The sequence below is a fragment of the Equus caballus genome, chromosome 14 (genome assembly GCF_041296265.1).
Source record: "Equus caballus isolate H_3958 breed thoroughbred chromosome 14, TB-T2T, whole genome shotgun sequence".
In the NCBI taxonomy this organism is placed as follows: Eukaryota; Metazoa; Chordata; class Mammalia; order Perissodactyla; family Equidae; genus Equus; species Equus caballus.
Window position 1 is genome coordinate 44,813,898 of NC_091697.1, and position 13,643 is coordinate 44,827,540.

Here is a 13,643-nt window from a genome sequence, read left to right on the forward strand (position 1 = left end):
CAAAATTCTTAGGGTGGAAGTTACCAAAAGGATTTGGGAAACTATTTAAGTAGACATATCATAAAACAATCATTGCTAAAAAGTTCATCTAAAAACTCTTTATCTCATTTACATCTGTTTAATTCATTTGTTCTCAACAATCATACTTAGATTGCTCATGAAAATTTCATGAGACATTAAAGCAGTTTGCCATCAACTCAAGTTATTATTTATTCATTTAGCTGACAGATTTTGTAACAGAGATAACATGAGCTTATGTGACTTTTAGCAAACCTAGGTAGAATAAAAGTATTATATTTAATGTGATAACTCTAAAGACATGTCTGTATTAATTAAACAACAAACTTAAACAGGATTTTATTTACCAAAAATTATCCTAAATCGCGTGAACTTGAAAAATATTTAGGTTAGTTTCTATTATATTTCTGAGATTTAGAAATACTTAATTCATAAATGCTTATTTTTAAGCCAACTACATAAAACTTTTTTACAAATTAATTTTGGCGATACCATCCAGAGGTAGGAAAATACCATATCTATAACATACATACATAAACGTACACACAAACAGAGATCTTGTAGGTTTCATTTTAAAATTTCAGCTGTTTATCAGGAATAACAATATAAATCTCACTTGTTTATAAATAACTGTTGCAATAAGTGAAGTTTTCCCCGCTCAGTTGGCTAAAGCTTTCTACTAGTTATAGAGAAGACTTTCAGGATTTGTATTTGCTCTTGACGAATAATCTTATGGAAGCTGTGGAGCAGTTTGTATTTTTAAAAAGGCTTCTTTTCCTTTTCTTCCCCCTTCAGTTTTGGGCAATTTGGGGTGTGTTTACATTTCAAAGACGTGATAAGATTTATAACTTTAAAGGACAGAAAAAGAATGAAAGTTCCTCCAAGAAGGACTTTGGTTTCCTAAGGCCAATAATTTACAAGCCTTTTGAGGTAAATAGGGGAGGTTTTAGGATTAGCAAAAAGGAATAGATGCATTTTGGATTGCCTCTTGAGCTGCATTTTTCTTTTTAGTTTTGAAAGATTTTTGAGATAAGGACAGTTGCTTTCAATATTTTTTTTAAAGATATCTACAGCTTCTGGGACTGCAATTCTTAGACATAAAATAAGCAGGTGTACTAGGATATTCTTCGGATTTTAAGAAGGAGGAATTTACGCTGTATGTGGAGTTTTAATTTTTGTTCTAATTTCCGTTCTTTCATCTTGTTAAAAGGAGTCCTGAAGGCTAGCCATTATATTTCTTTGTATCCACTTTTTAATTTGGTCTTCTTATAGGTACCAATAAAACAATTGTGTAGGATGAGAGCTCTCTAAAACTTTCTTTTTGTTTCAAATATAGCCAATTAAAGGATCATCATCTGACCATTGACGAGTAGGATCTTATATTAATCTCAATAGGTGCTCAAACCAGTAAACACAAGGATGGAAGAGGCATCCCACAAGAAAGTGTAAAATATGCAACGCTTGTATAAGATCCAGAAAGCTTATTCCCAACGATAGTCTAAGAAAGTAAAGGCCTTTGTTGCACAGGCAGTAAGGATGGTGTAGTGAAAACAGTGTCTCTTGTCTCTCATGGGAATGTGAGATGCCTCCAGTCCAGCCCCTCTAACCTGTGATACTGGGCCGGCTCTACTGAAATGGAATATTTCTAGCATTAACAAAGCAATCAAGATAGGGACAACAAAGGCCCGTTATGGTCTGAGATCCCTCATGACAAACTCCCCTGAGAGCTGGCATGGCTGGACAAAGAGAGCTGTTTGTGGCTTCATGTCTCAGAACCCCAGTCTATTCAACTCGCCACCAAGGTGCATTCTGGCCTGGTAAGTGCATCTCTCAGATAGGGGAGACCAGAGAGAATATTCTCACTGGTCACAAAGTCAAGCTCTCAAGACATAGAACGACATGAAAGGGAAAACCTCATCCAGTTTTTACATAGGGGACCCACAACAAAGTTTGTTTAAATAGATGCTGATCTGGTGAGAACCATGAGCCCACCAGTCTATGAGGCCAGCTCGAACAGCAGGCTTATAGGGCCTATGCCTGCATTCTGCCCTGTGTTTTCTCCTTATGACAAAAGACACAATAGACAGAGACAAAGAAAAACAGTGACCATCTCTGGGAGGAAAAGGATCAATAAAAACTGACAATACTGATTACCAAATCTTTACCAGAGTTGCTGTGTCTAAGGAATGAGTTCCACAAATATTTTCTCCTGCTAATCTAAATTTAGAAAAGGAAAGAAGGACTCTTACTATTCTTGCTTCCATAGGACCCTGAAAGCAGAGATCCAGGAGAGTGATATAGTAAGTGTTCTTACCTTCTGCTGGCTTTTTATCAGAGATCCCAGGATCTTTCAGCTGCAGCAGCCTTGGAGTGAGCAGTGTCCAGCCAGTGAAGTGAATCCTGCTGGCTATGCCAACCGTTGGGGAGGAAAAAGTTTTCCTCTACCCTTCTAGGCTCTTCTGGCTGGTCTAAGAGTTAAACTGACAGGAGACCGATTAACAGGAGAAAGTCAATTTTAATTTCACATTTATGGGGATTCTATAAGAATATGAGAGTCAAAGAAATGACCAAAGCAGACAGCTTTTATACCTTTTAGACAAAGAAACAATAAATTTGTGAGGAACTGAGAAGATGAAAAAAAACTTAGGCTTGGATAGTAACTAGTGAAGAAATAAACAGAGTTTGTTTGCACATCCTTCTTGACTCTGAATTTCCTCTCTCTGATGATAAGGATGTCTCTCTACCTCCTAGTGCAAGGAGAGTACCTTTCACTTGGGAGATTTATTTCCTGCTCTCAGGGGGACAAAGGAGAGTCAGAGAGTCCTTTTTGCACTGGCTGTTTCTTAAGTATTTAAGAAACTTTAAATCAAAGTAATCAATGTGCCCTGAACCCCATCACCAGTCCTGGTCATGTGCTTATGACTGAGGCTAGGGATTGAGGCATGGGAGGGGTTGTTCCACGAAGGAAAATCAAGGCACTGTTTTCAGAGAAAGAGGGAATCGATTACCAGCAGAAAATATAGCATTATATCTACTTTCTTCAGGAGATCCCCTTGCTCTAGTGGGAAGAAGCGTGATATGATGACAAGAACTATGCAAGAGAAAGCTTGAGTTTTGGAATTCACAGCCCTGGATTCTATTCCCAGTTTGATCAAGTGCTAGCTGTGCAACTTTGGCAAGACAAATAACTTCTTTGACCCTTATTTTCTTCATCTAACAAAAGAGGTAAAGACTCAGAGTTTGAAAGAGGAGGGAAATGGCAGTGTTTGGTACTTGTTAATGCTTAGTAAAGGGTAACCAAATAAGATGAAAGGTTTTTTTCCACTTTCAAAAATTACAATATTGTACTCTAGGATAGTGCATATATTTCCTCCCAGTGAGAGAGTCACAAACTCTCAAACCTCAGTTTCCTCATTTGCAAAACTAACTAGCTACTTAGTTGACTCAACAAATATCTATGAAGACAATATAATATACCAGACATTTTTCTAGGCACTGAGGATATAATAGTGATCAAAATATTGCTATACTCTCTTGAAACTTACATTCCAGTGAGGGAGACAGATCACTAATAAAGAAACAATTGAGTATATGTAATGTATGTACTCGGAAGAAAAAATAGAGTGGATAAAGGGGATAGACACTTTTAGAAAATGAAGTCTGAAGTTTTATTTAGGTGGTCAGGGAAGACTTCTATGAGGAAGTAACATTGGAGCAGTATCCCTAAGGAAATGAGGGAGTGATCTACATGGTAGCGTTCCAGGGAAAGGAAACAAGTGAAAACGCGCTAAGAAAGCCCACTCTATGGTCAAGGGAGGTAGCAAAACCATTGAGCTCAAAGGCAATGAGGAGGGGTAGGGCATGGCTAACATTGAGACTGGAGAGGAGCTGGGACCATGTGATGGAGAGTCTGGTTGGCTATGATAAGGAGTCTGGATTTTATTCCAAGTGTGACAGGAAGCCACTGAATTTTATGCAAGCAAGAAATGATCTAACTTTCATTTTAAAGATACCGTTCTGGGTACTGTGGGGAGAAGAGATGATAGTGGAGCCAGCAAGAGACCAGTTAGGAGGGTGTGGTGGTATTCCTGGGAAAGGAGATGGTAGCCTGGACCTGGGTGCTGGTTTTGGAGGTAATGAGAAAGAGTCAGGTTGAAGAATCATTTTCAAAGTAGAGCGTGAGCTTGCTGATAGTTTAGTTGTAGAGTGTGAGAAAAAGAAGATGTTTGGTCTGAGTAACTGGGTAAATGGTGAAGCCATTTACTGAGATGCAGAACACTAGGGGAGCAGCAGGTTTTTGTGTTGAGAGTGGGAAATCAAGAGTTCAGTTTGAAATGCTTTTTAATCACCCAAGTTGAGATGTCAGGTAGCTGATATGAGTCTGGGAAAGGCCTAGGCTAGAGCTGTAGCTTTGGGAATGTTCAGTGAAGAGGCTGTATTTTGAGCCATGGGAATGGATGTGATCACTTGAGGAATGATTTCAGATAAAGGAGGAAAGAGGATGGAGCCCTGTAGCTTCAATAGTTAGGGCTTTGTACTTAAGTATTTCAAATACAGTCATGTGTCACTTAATGGCAGAGATATGTTCTGAGAAATGTGGTGTTAGGCAGTTTCGTTGTGTGAACATCATAGAGTGTACCTACACAAACCTGGATGATATAGCCCACTACACACCTAGGCTGCATGGTACTAGTCTTATGGGATCACTGTTGTATATGCGGTCCATTGTTAACCGAAACGTCATTCCGAATTCAAAACATAAAACAAATAGAAATGGACAGAGCTACTTTGCTTGAGCTTAATAGGAGGTTCAGAGTGCTGTAGGCTGCATTTTCCCCACACCTGCCCAACACCCAGAAATGCCCATGGGAGCCCATGTTAATCTTAGAGGCTCTAAAGAACAAATATTGAAAAGCACAGAGAGATCCCATCCTTTCCAGCTCTGGTGGGCTGCCAGCATATGTGTTTGGTCCACCCCAACCAAAGCATCCAAGAGCTCAGGCTGAGTTTCACGGTTCTGTTATGTAGCTAAACAGATTTACGGTTTCTTCTTGGTAAGATTTGATTAGAAAGCCAGCAGATGGAATTAAAGAATATCAGAGCTGAAAGTGAACCCAGAGATCATCTCTTCCAGTCTCTTCTGTTTATTGAGAAGTGGGTGATGAATTTTGGAAGGAAAAAGGGACTTGCATAGGGTAACCCTGGAAGAAACAGACCAGGCTCTGGCCCCACGTTCTCTGATTCACCATATTGTAGAACAAACGCGATGAAAAACATAGGCATTCGTCTGAAAAATGAAACTGCACAGTCAACTGAGAGGGCCGGTTTGGAGGAGATCAGTGAGTGCCCACCCATTAAACCGGGGGAGGTCTTCTGAGAGTCTATGCTAGGGGCTTTGGTAGTTTGAAACTTAACTCCCTTTCCATTGGGAGCTCTTAGCCTGGGGTTCATGGATGGGCCTCAAGGAGTGGTGGGCTCCTCAGAAAGTGTGTGTGTATGTGCATGCATGTGTATTTTTTTTCTAGGCAGAGAGTTCTCAAGAGTTTACTGGATTCTCAAAGGAATATATGATTACCCCCTCTCAAAAAGGATTTAAAAAAAAAAACCCAAAAATCCTTTTGGAAACAAGATGGCTGACTATTTTAGGCAAAGTCCTAATGCAGACCATGTAAATAAGCCATGTTTCCGGGAGGAGAAGAAGAATAACAAGTAAACTGACTAAGACGAGGTGAGAAGAAGTACTTGTTGGTTTTAATCTCCAGGAGATTAGTAAAATGTAAAGAAACTTTTTGCAATATTCAGCTATGCCATACCTCACTATGCCAATAGCCTTTTGCTGTAGTATTGTTTATGAAATACTTTTCTGGTACTCTACAAAACAAAAATTCTGATAAATAGAAAACAATGATTATTAGGCATTTTTTTCCTTTAACTTAGACTTTTATTTTCCTACATTACCTCTTTTTTATTCCCTTATTATAGGACCCTGTGGGCACTGAAATCCACTTCACCCATGCCTATTTCCTGTAATGGACGAACTTGATGCTAATGTGAGGTATGTTACATTTCTGTCTATATTGTGCTATAAATTATGGTCATTTGAATTATGAGGCTTCTGAAAAATCTGTTTTAGTTGAGTTACAAAGCTAATAGATATGAATTTTCTTCGTTTCATATATAATCATGAATGTGGTACTATTCAGTTATTAGTGCTTTTTTCATTTCTACTTAAGTGTTAAATATGCTATGGCTGTAAATGTTTCCAGATGCCTATATTAAAGGTCTGCATTATGGGAGATGCTGTTACGTTAAAACAGATCTTCATCTCTACGATAGGAAGAAAGAAGATGTATTTAAATGGGTTAAAAATAGTTTAAGAATATCCATCTGTACATCTAAACTTTAGATACGTATTCAGATAGCTTTTTATAACAGGTTCTAGTTTGCTCATTTCTTTTGTCAACGAGGTCATTGGATTATGTGCCATGATAGTTGCATAGTGTAGTTATATAAACTAAAAGGCTTTTGTTTTGTTTTCCTGCAACCCTTGGAGATCAAATAGTAGGATGACTCCTAGGGAAGTTTTTTCTTTAAAGGCTCGCTGCATTTTATTTGGTACAACCAAATAGTGTGAAGAAATTTGTATTCAATAAGGTTTAAATGTTATGAATTGGCCCTTGAGGCTGAGGATTAGCTGTAGGTAGCAATAGCTGGAAGACATTCTGAAAACAAATAGCTTCCTCGTGCAATCGCAGGAGCAGTTTCCCTTTCACTTGAGCCTTGTGGAAAAGCTTTGGGTATAGATCAGGGGCACTGTGCCTCTGTGTCTGAGGTGGCAGAAAGCTGCGACAAAGAGGAGCTGTCAGATATCTTGGCGGAAGCTCTAGTGTAAAAGTGACTTGAGTTGCACAGGTGTGCTATCACCTCAAACCTGGAAATTCCTTAAGCGTGGAAAGTGTCTCATGCATAATACCTGGCACATGGTGGGTATTTATTGAAGAACTGGTGATCAGCCAGTCATTGCTATTACTACATATATTTCAAATAGTTTTGTGTTCTAGAACACCTAGAGATGCAAGAGGCTCTGTATTTTTAGCAATAATTTTATACACTCTCAATGGAAGCATTGTGGACTTTATTTACCTAACACATTGACATGGGGCAGAGTCTTAAGACTTTAACACAGACTTTGAGGTCAGTGCTGTTTGTTTAATTTTCCTCTAAAAGTTTGTGACATTATTTGTACAGAGAAAGTATAATGGAATCTAGAGAATATCAATTTTATTTTTGTTAATTGAACGGCCAAGTGAGCAAAATGGTGATAGGTTATGAAATTGTTTTGAGTTTCAGATACTGTATCAAACTTCGTCACTTGGTTAAAATGCACTTCTTTTTGGATAATTCAGCTATTATGATCCCTCACTTTTCTAGCTTTTCAACATTTATTTATAGCAGCACTGGATTCTAACGACGGAATACAATTCAATTAAAATGAACGTTAGCTGTTCTCCTGGGTGCTATGGAACAGCCATGCAGGATACAAGATGATATCAGTCCCAGAATCTTGTCTCTGGACCATCCTCTCCGTCAGATTTCTAACCTGATCCCATCAACATATGCTCATTCTCACCCACTCTCCCTCTCTCCCCACAATGTTAGTAACATGCAAATGCCACAGACTTTCCACTCATTCACTTCCCAGTCCAGCCTCTGGGTGTTCATAATAAAGGACGTACTTTAGGCTCACAATTACTAGATTGTGATGCATGGATCATTAGTAATGCATAATAATTTGGGTGTTATATGAACATCTTTTTTATTTTAAAATAAATATTTATTTTAAGGTAAACTTATTGTGGTGAGTAATACTATTTTACCACTTATAGTGGTGAAATAAAATTTCATGTTAAAAGACATTTATTTAAAATTTAAGAGTAAGTTTATTTAAAGGAAAAAGTATTACGTAATTTAAAAATATTCATTAATGATTGAATGTGAAAAAAATCACAGGGTGATATGCAAACAACTGGGTCTAGAAACTGATGTTCTGGGTATAACAAAGTTGAGTAAATTTTATCATTTTGAGAGCGGGAACCGGAAATTCTTTTTCTGGTAGGGAGATATCATCACTTGGTGAAGGGCCTATGTCCAGTGAGAGCAGAAGGGCCTAGGTCCCTGGAACAGGAGAGGAATTTTTTACTTCCTCTGAGGACAGGAACATGAGTGAACAGAGGAGGGAGAAGGTTGGAGAAGAGAGAAGATTCAGAGAAGACGGAGAGTATGGGCTCTGCTTGGAAAAGGGCGAAGCATCCAGTGGCATTGGTGGCTGTCAGGGATTTTGGGAGGAGTTAGGTTGCATATCTGTATGTGTTAGCTTGTTTCAAATGTGTAGGATGTGTGTGTTGACCTCTCCCAGTGCCCAGTTCTTCAGCAAAGTTTTTTAACTTGGCTAGGAATTGAGTGTTAAATGTTTACTATGTGTGAGCTATAAACTTAACGTGTATTATTCCATTTAACTTTTAAAGCAATTCCATGAGGCCCATGTCATTGTTATCCCTGTTTTACAATGTGTGGTAACTAAGGCAGGAAGAGGCTAAGTAACCTTCTCAAGGTCATATAACCACACTCCCTCCTACTATACTATACTTGTACTATACTGCTGTATTTTAGGTGAATATGTGTGTGTGTGAGTGTGTGTTGGTGAGATGCCTGACCTTCCTGCCTGGGTAAATGTGATTTGGAAGAGAGAATGCGTGTGTGAAAATGGACACCCAAAAGGCAAAGGATAGCAGAAGAGTATAAATGCCCGGGGAAACTTCAGAAATCTAAGAGGAAGTTTTAGACTTCTATGGGCTGTAGACTTGAGAGGCTCCAGCTAATTTTTCCTGCATATCAAGGGACAGAGAGATCCTAGGTATCATTTGAGGTGTAAAATATCTAACAATTAAGTATTTTGCCAAGCCATACTGGCCACTTCATTTTTTGTTTGTTTGGTTTTATTTGAGTTTGCTAATTCAGCATGGTCCTTGCTATTATATATCAATCAGTGTTGTTGGCTACAAGCATCAGAAACTAATTTGATAGCATATTCAAAGATAATTTGGGGAAAGCTACAATGTACAGGCTCAAAGAATTAAGGTGAAAATGCTTGAGGACCAGGCTTGCAAATAAATGAGAACTTTGAGGGTTCGAGCAGAGCTAGAAAGTGGAACAATGGCCAACCACAAGAAGAAGTCGTGAGTACATTTCTGCATCATGGATAGTGTCCAGTCATTTCCTCTTTCTATGTGCTACTGAGTCAGAGTCCTGGGAGATATCATCTGATTGGCCAAGCTAAGTCATGTGACCACTTGCTGTCCAGCTTTCAGAATGGGAGGCCGGTACTGCTCAGGAAGATGACATGTAGTGGAGGAAAGTTAAGCCCTCCAGAGAAGTTGGTGCTTTTTAGGAAGGGTGAATGGAGGCTAGGTAGCCAAAATGTGACCAATGTCCAACTCCATTTGTTTTGTAGCAATTGGATTTATCTGATATTTATTTATTTATTTAATTTTATTTTTTGAGGAAGATTAGCCCTGAGCTAACTACTGCCAATCCTCCTCTTTTTGCTGAGGAAGACTGGCCCTGAGCTAACATCCCTGCCCATCTTCCTCTACTTTATACGTGGGATGCCTACCAGAGCATGGTGTGCCAAGCTGTGCCATGTTCACACCCGGGATCCGAACTGGCGAACCCTGGGCTGCCGAGAAGCGGCATGTGCGAACTTTACTGCAGTGCCACCAGGCCAGCCCCGGATTTATCCGATGTTTAAATAATGTTGCTCCATGTGTAAATAAAATGTGAAGGTTCCTTCGTTTATTTGATATACATTAATTAGACACCTAAACTATGTGCCAGGAAGAGTAACATAAGTGCCTGTTCTTAAGGATCTCATGGTCTAGCTAGAAGACAATCACACAAATAGAATTTAATACAGTGACAAAAGAACCCTAATAGTGAGATATACAATGAGCTATATTTTCTGTGAATATAAAATAGGACTAACAAAAAAATGAAATACTAGGTCTTGATTTTAGAAATATGAGAAGCATTACAAGCATTTTTCCCAAAAGGGCGTCCATGGCAGAGAGCGGTTGATGGAGTGTGGATTGACTCATGTTGAAAAGCCTGCAGTGAACCAGACCCCGGTTGGAGGGGCAAGTTCCTGACGAGTCCTCTCCTTTGGTAAATAGTGCCTCACCGATTTAGCAGTCAGCAGGCAGCTTTTTCCAGACAATCTGACACCCACCTGATGTCATTTTTTGGTCTGTTTGCTTCTTGTGGGGGCTCTGGAGGAGACAGCTTCATTCTTTTTGAAGCGTTGAAGAAAGGAAAATGGAAGCAGTGGCTCTGGTGATTTTGTAGCAAAAGCTCTTTGTAGAACCTCATGGGTCTGCGTTTGGGCAGGGAGCCTGGTGGTGCCTTACCCTAACACTAGCCCTAAGCCCAGGGTGCTGCGTAAGGCCGCCTTGGAACACTTAGCCCTGACTCCAGAGATAGCCCAGGCACTTTTTGTTTTGTTTGTTTTAGCTACCAGATTCTTCCCACTGACATGTGGTTTTCCTCAGCTCAAGTGTGATCCCTAAAGGCAATCCAGGTCTCCATCCTTTTCTTCCTACTGTATATTACAGTTAAAAAGTTTCTGCTTTCTAAGGATTTTTTCCATCAATTTCTAGTTCCAGAAAGTACAGGGTTTGGGCAGGAAATGAGTAGGTAAGTGGAGGAAAGTCCAAATATAGACAAACTTGCTCCTTGAAGATTTCCCAGGATAATGACCCCAGAACCCACTCAAAAGTGGAGAAAAAGTTTATTTTACATCTTGATTCTTTTTAGCAGTGGCTTCCTCCTACCCTTGGCTCTCCTCCTTGCCCCGTGGGCTTTGTGCGCTTTGCCGCTGTGTTTCCTCACTTTCCTAAGAACACCCTGGCTTAAGATCCTGTTTCTCTTCTACAGGATAACTGTTGTGCTTTCTCGTTAATGTTTCTCATTAGCAACCAAAAAAGCATCTTATAGGAAGGATGAATCATATAAATTGTAGCATTTTCCTCCATTTGCTCAGGGTTTCTGGGAAAGTCAGAGCCCAGTTTCTAATTACCACTAGCAAGTATAGATGATCTCCAGGCACTTACTATGGTTCCAGCGTGCCATTATTTTATTTTTCTAACTCTTTTTGCTCCTTCATCTTGTTTCCTTTGGTTTCTTAATAAGATCTTGTATTATTTTTTTTCTAAGCCACTTTAAGGAAGGAAGGACAGAAAGAAGAAAGAAAGGGGGAAAGGAATCCAAGAGGGAACCATTTTTCCAGGAGGAGAATCTTTCTTTCTTCTTCTTTTGGTAGGGCACGATGCCTTGTGCTGGGGAGCCACTAACCAATTTTGAACAGAAGATCAAGATGGCAAGTTTTATAAAACACAGAAAACCTGAATAAATACCTAAAGTTGAATACTTTAAATATAAATACATCCTCTTTTTTTTTTTTGAGGAAGATTAGCCCTGAGCTAACTGCTGCCAATCCTCCTCTTTTTTCTGAGGAAGACTGGCCCTGAGCTAACATCCATGCCCATCTTCCTCTACTTTATATGTGGTACGCCTACCAGAGCATGGTGTGCTACGCCTACCAGAGCATGGTGTGCCAAGCTGTGCCATGTCCACACCTGGGATCAGAACTGATGAGCCCTGGGCCACGGAACCGGAACGTGCACACTTAACCACTGTGCCACCCGGCCAGCCCGTAAATACATACTCTTGATGTAAATGCAGTCACCTGCTCTGCACATGTGACAACATTTATTAAAAACCGTAACAAAGGTGAGTAGCCAGCTCTGAATTAATTACCCAGTTGCTTTAATATGTCATGGTCCTAAGTTGCAGCTCATTACTTCAAATCAAGAAACTAAATCAAATGGAAAGCAATGTGACTACAAGAATTAGTTGAAATGATCCGATTTTAGCAAAGGGAAAAAGGGGAATTTTTTAAATAAGGAGGTTGATTTTAGATTTGATTATTAATATCGGTGACAATATTTTTTTTTACTAAAGTCTGAGGATGAAATGAAATTTTTAATGTTAAATATTCTAAAGCCTTGAAATAACCCGTAGAGTTTGGAATCAACGTATCCAAGTTGTCTTTCCTGAAGACTTATCAGTATGTAATTGATTTGGAACCAGAGTTAATTCGTGTTTGTAACCTGGCATTCAGAACTGTGAGCATGTGCAACGTTAAGGCAACGAAATGTTTTGCAGGAAATCTCTCTTCAGGCTTTGAAATTGTGACACGCATTAGCATATAAGGAGAAAGTGAGTGGGTACCGTTTAAAAGGGGTTATTTTTATGTTGCTTTAGAAATGTAAATGAGAATAATACTCAACTTTGTTGCTTGACTGATAAAATGGTGATTATTCAGTTAGTCTTTTGGTTAGGGCGGGAGCACAGTGAATAAGAACTGGAGCTCACTTTGGTGGAAACCCCTGTGCCTCATGGGGTCTCAGGGTGCCTCAAGCTGGAGACCTGGACAATTACCAGAGGGATGATGACACACTTCCATTTCCAAAGCAGTGGTCTCTTGCAATGTATGAAATTTGCTGGTTGTGGAGCTAAGCTATCAATCCTCTACGTGCATGTCACACTCTCCAGCATCCAAAGTACGTTTATCACAATGATTGCAGCTAGTGGTACCGTGGAATGCTGGAAGAGTGGGGTTTTGGGAAACAGAAAGATGGGTTCAAGTCTTGGCTTTCCCACTTACGAGCTGTAGGACCTTGAATTAATTATTTAATCTCTCTGAGTTTTGGCATCTGAAAATGGGGTTTTTGTGAGGATCATAAGCAATGTAGGTAAAACTCTTAACATAGTATCTCACGCATAGTCCACATTGAACAAATGGTCAATATTGTCTTAGTCATCACAATCATGAGACGTAGGGTTTTATGACCCCTAGGACTGCTACCCATTACTGCACTCTATAAGTTTTCTTGATTGCTTAAATTCAGCATCCATGTAATTGGCTGACTTTATTAATTAGTTTTAAACTTTTTGGCTATATGTCCCTGATTGTGGCTCTTCTCTGGTGAGGAAACTAAGGCTTCCAAGGGTGATAGAAGACCCTCAATATTGGGGCTAATGAGGACATAATTGGGATGTGACCACTTCTCGTCTATATCCTATGCGGCACTGTTTTCTCTTTACTCTGCAGCTTCCATGAATTTGGTCACTTTTTTCTTTGGGGACTGGAAGATCCAGGATTCAATCCTATGTGTTTTTGACTTCTAGTTTTGTTCTCTATTCATTACAGCCAGCTCTCCCTTATGTGCAATTAATCCCTTCCTTGATGATCTTTGGAGAAAAACACCTCCGACTTTTTCTTTCTGCTTCTATATCTGCAAATGTCCATTTGGGGAAGTGGAGACTGTTGAATGTATTTCAGGCAAAGGGAGGGTTAATGCAGGGCGTTGGTCACGAAGCTCCCCAGAAGGGCAGGAAGGAGGAGAAGTCGGGAAGTTTCCTGAGCCCCACCCCTGCCACGGATCTGCTGGAAGTACTGCTCCATCACATTTGTTGCTTAAGGAACCATTCGCTGCTGCTCTCACTGC

General features: G+C 39.7%; 1 protein-coding gene across 14 annotated transcripts in view; it reads left to right on the forward strand.

Annotated features, from left to right (window-relative positions):
- The window catches only part of HTR4 (5-hydroxytryptamine receptor 4), a 171,225-nt gene that overhangs the window by 18,471 nt on the left and 139,111 nt on the right, over positions 1-13,643 (forward strand). For 13 of the 14 annotated variants that reach the window (XR_011424926.1, XM_070232610.1, XM_070232603.1 and 10 more), the window contains exon 2: positions 6,001-6,073. Coding sequence is in view for 13 of the 14 variants with exons in the window: in XM_070232610.1 (XP_070088711.1) it covers positions 6,048-6,073 (26 nt within the window). In the remaining variant the exon portion in view is untranslated. Of the gene's footprint in view, positions 1-6,000; positions 6,074-13,643 lie in introns of those variants that run through there. The other variant, NM_001163982.1, reaches the window with a different exon arrangement.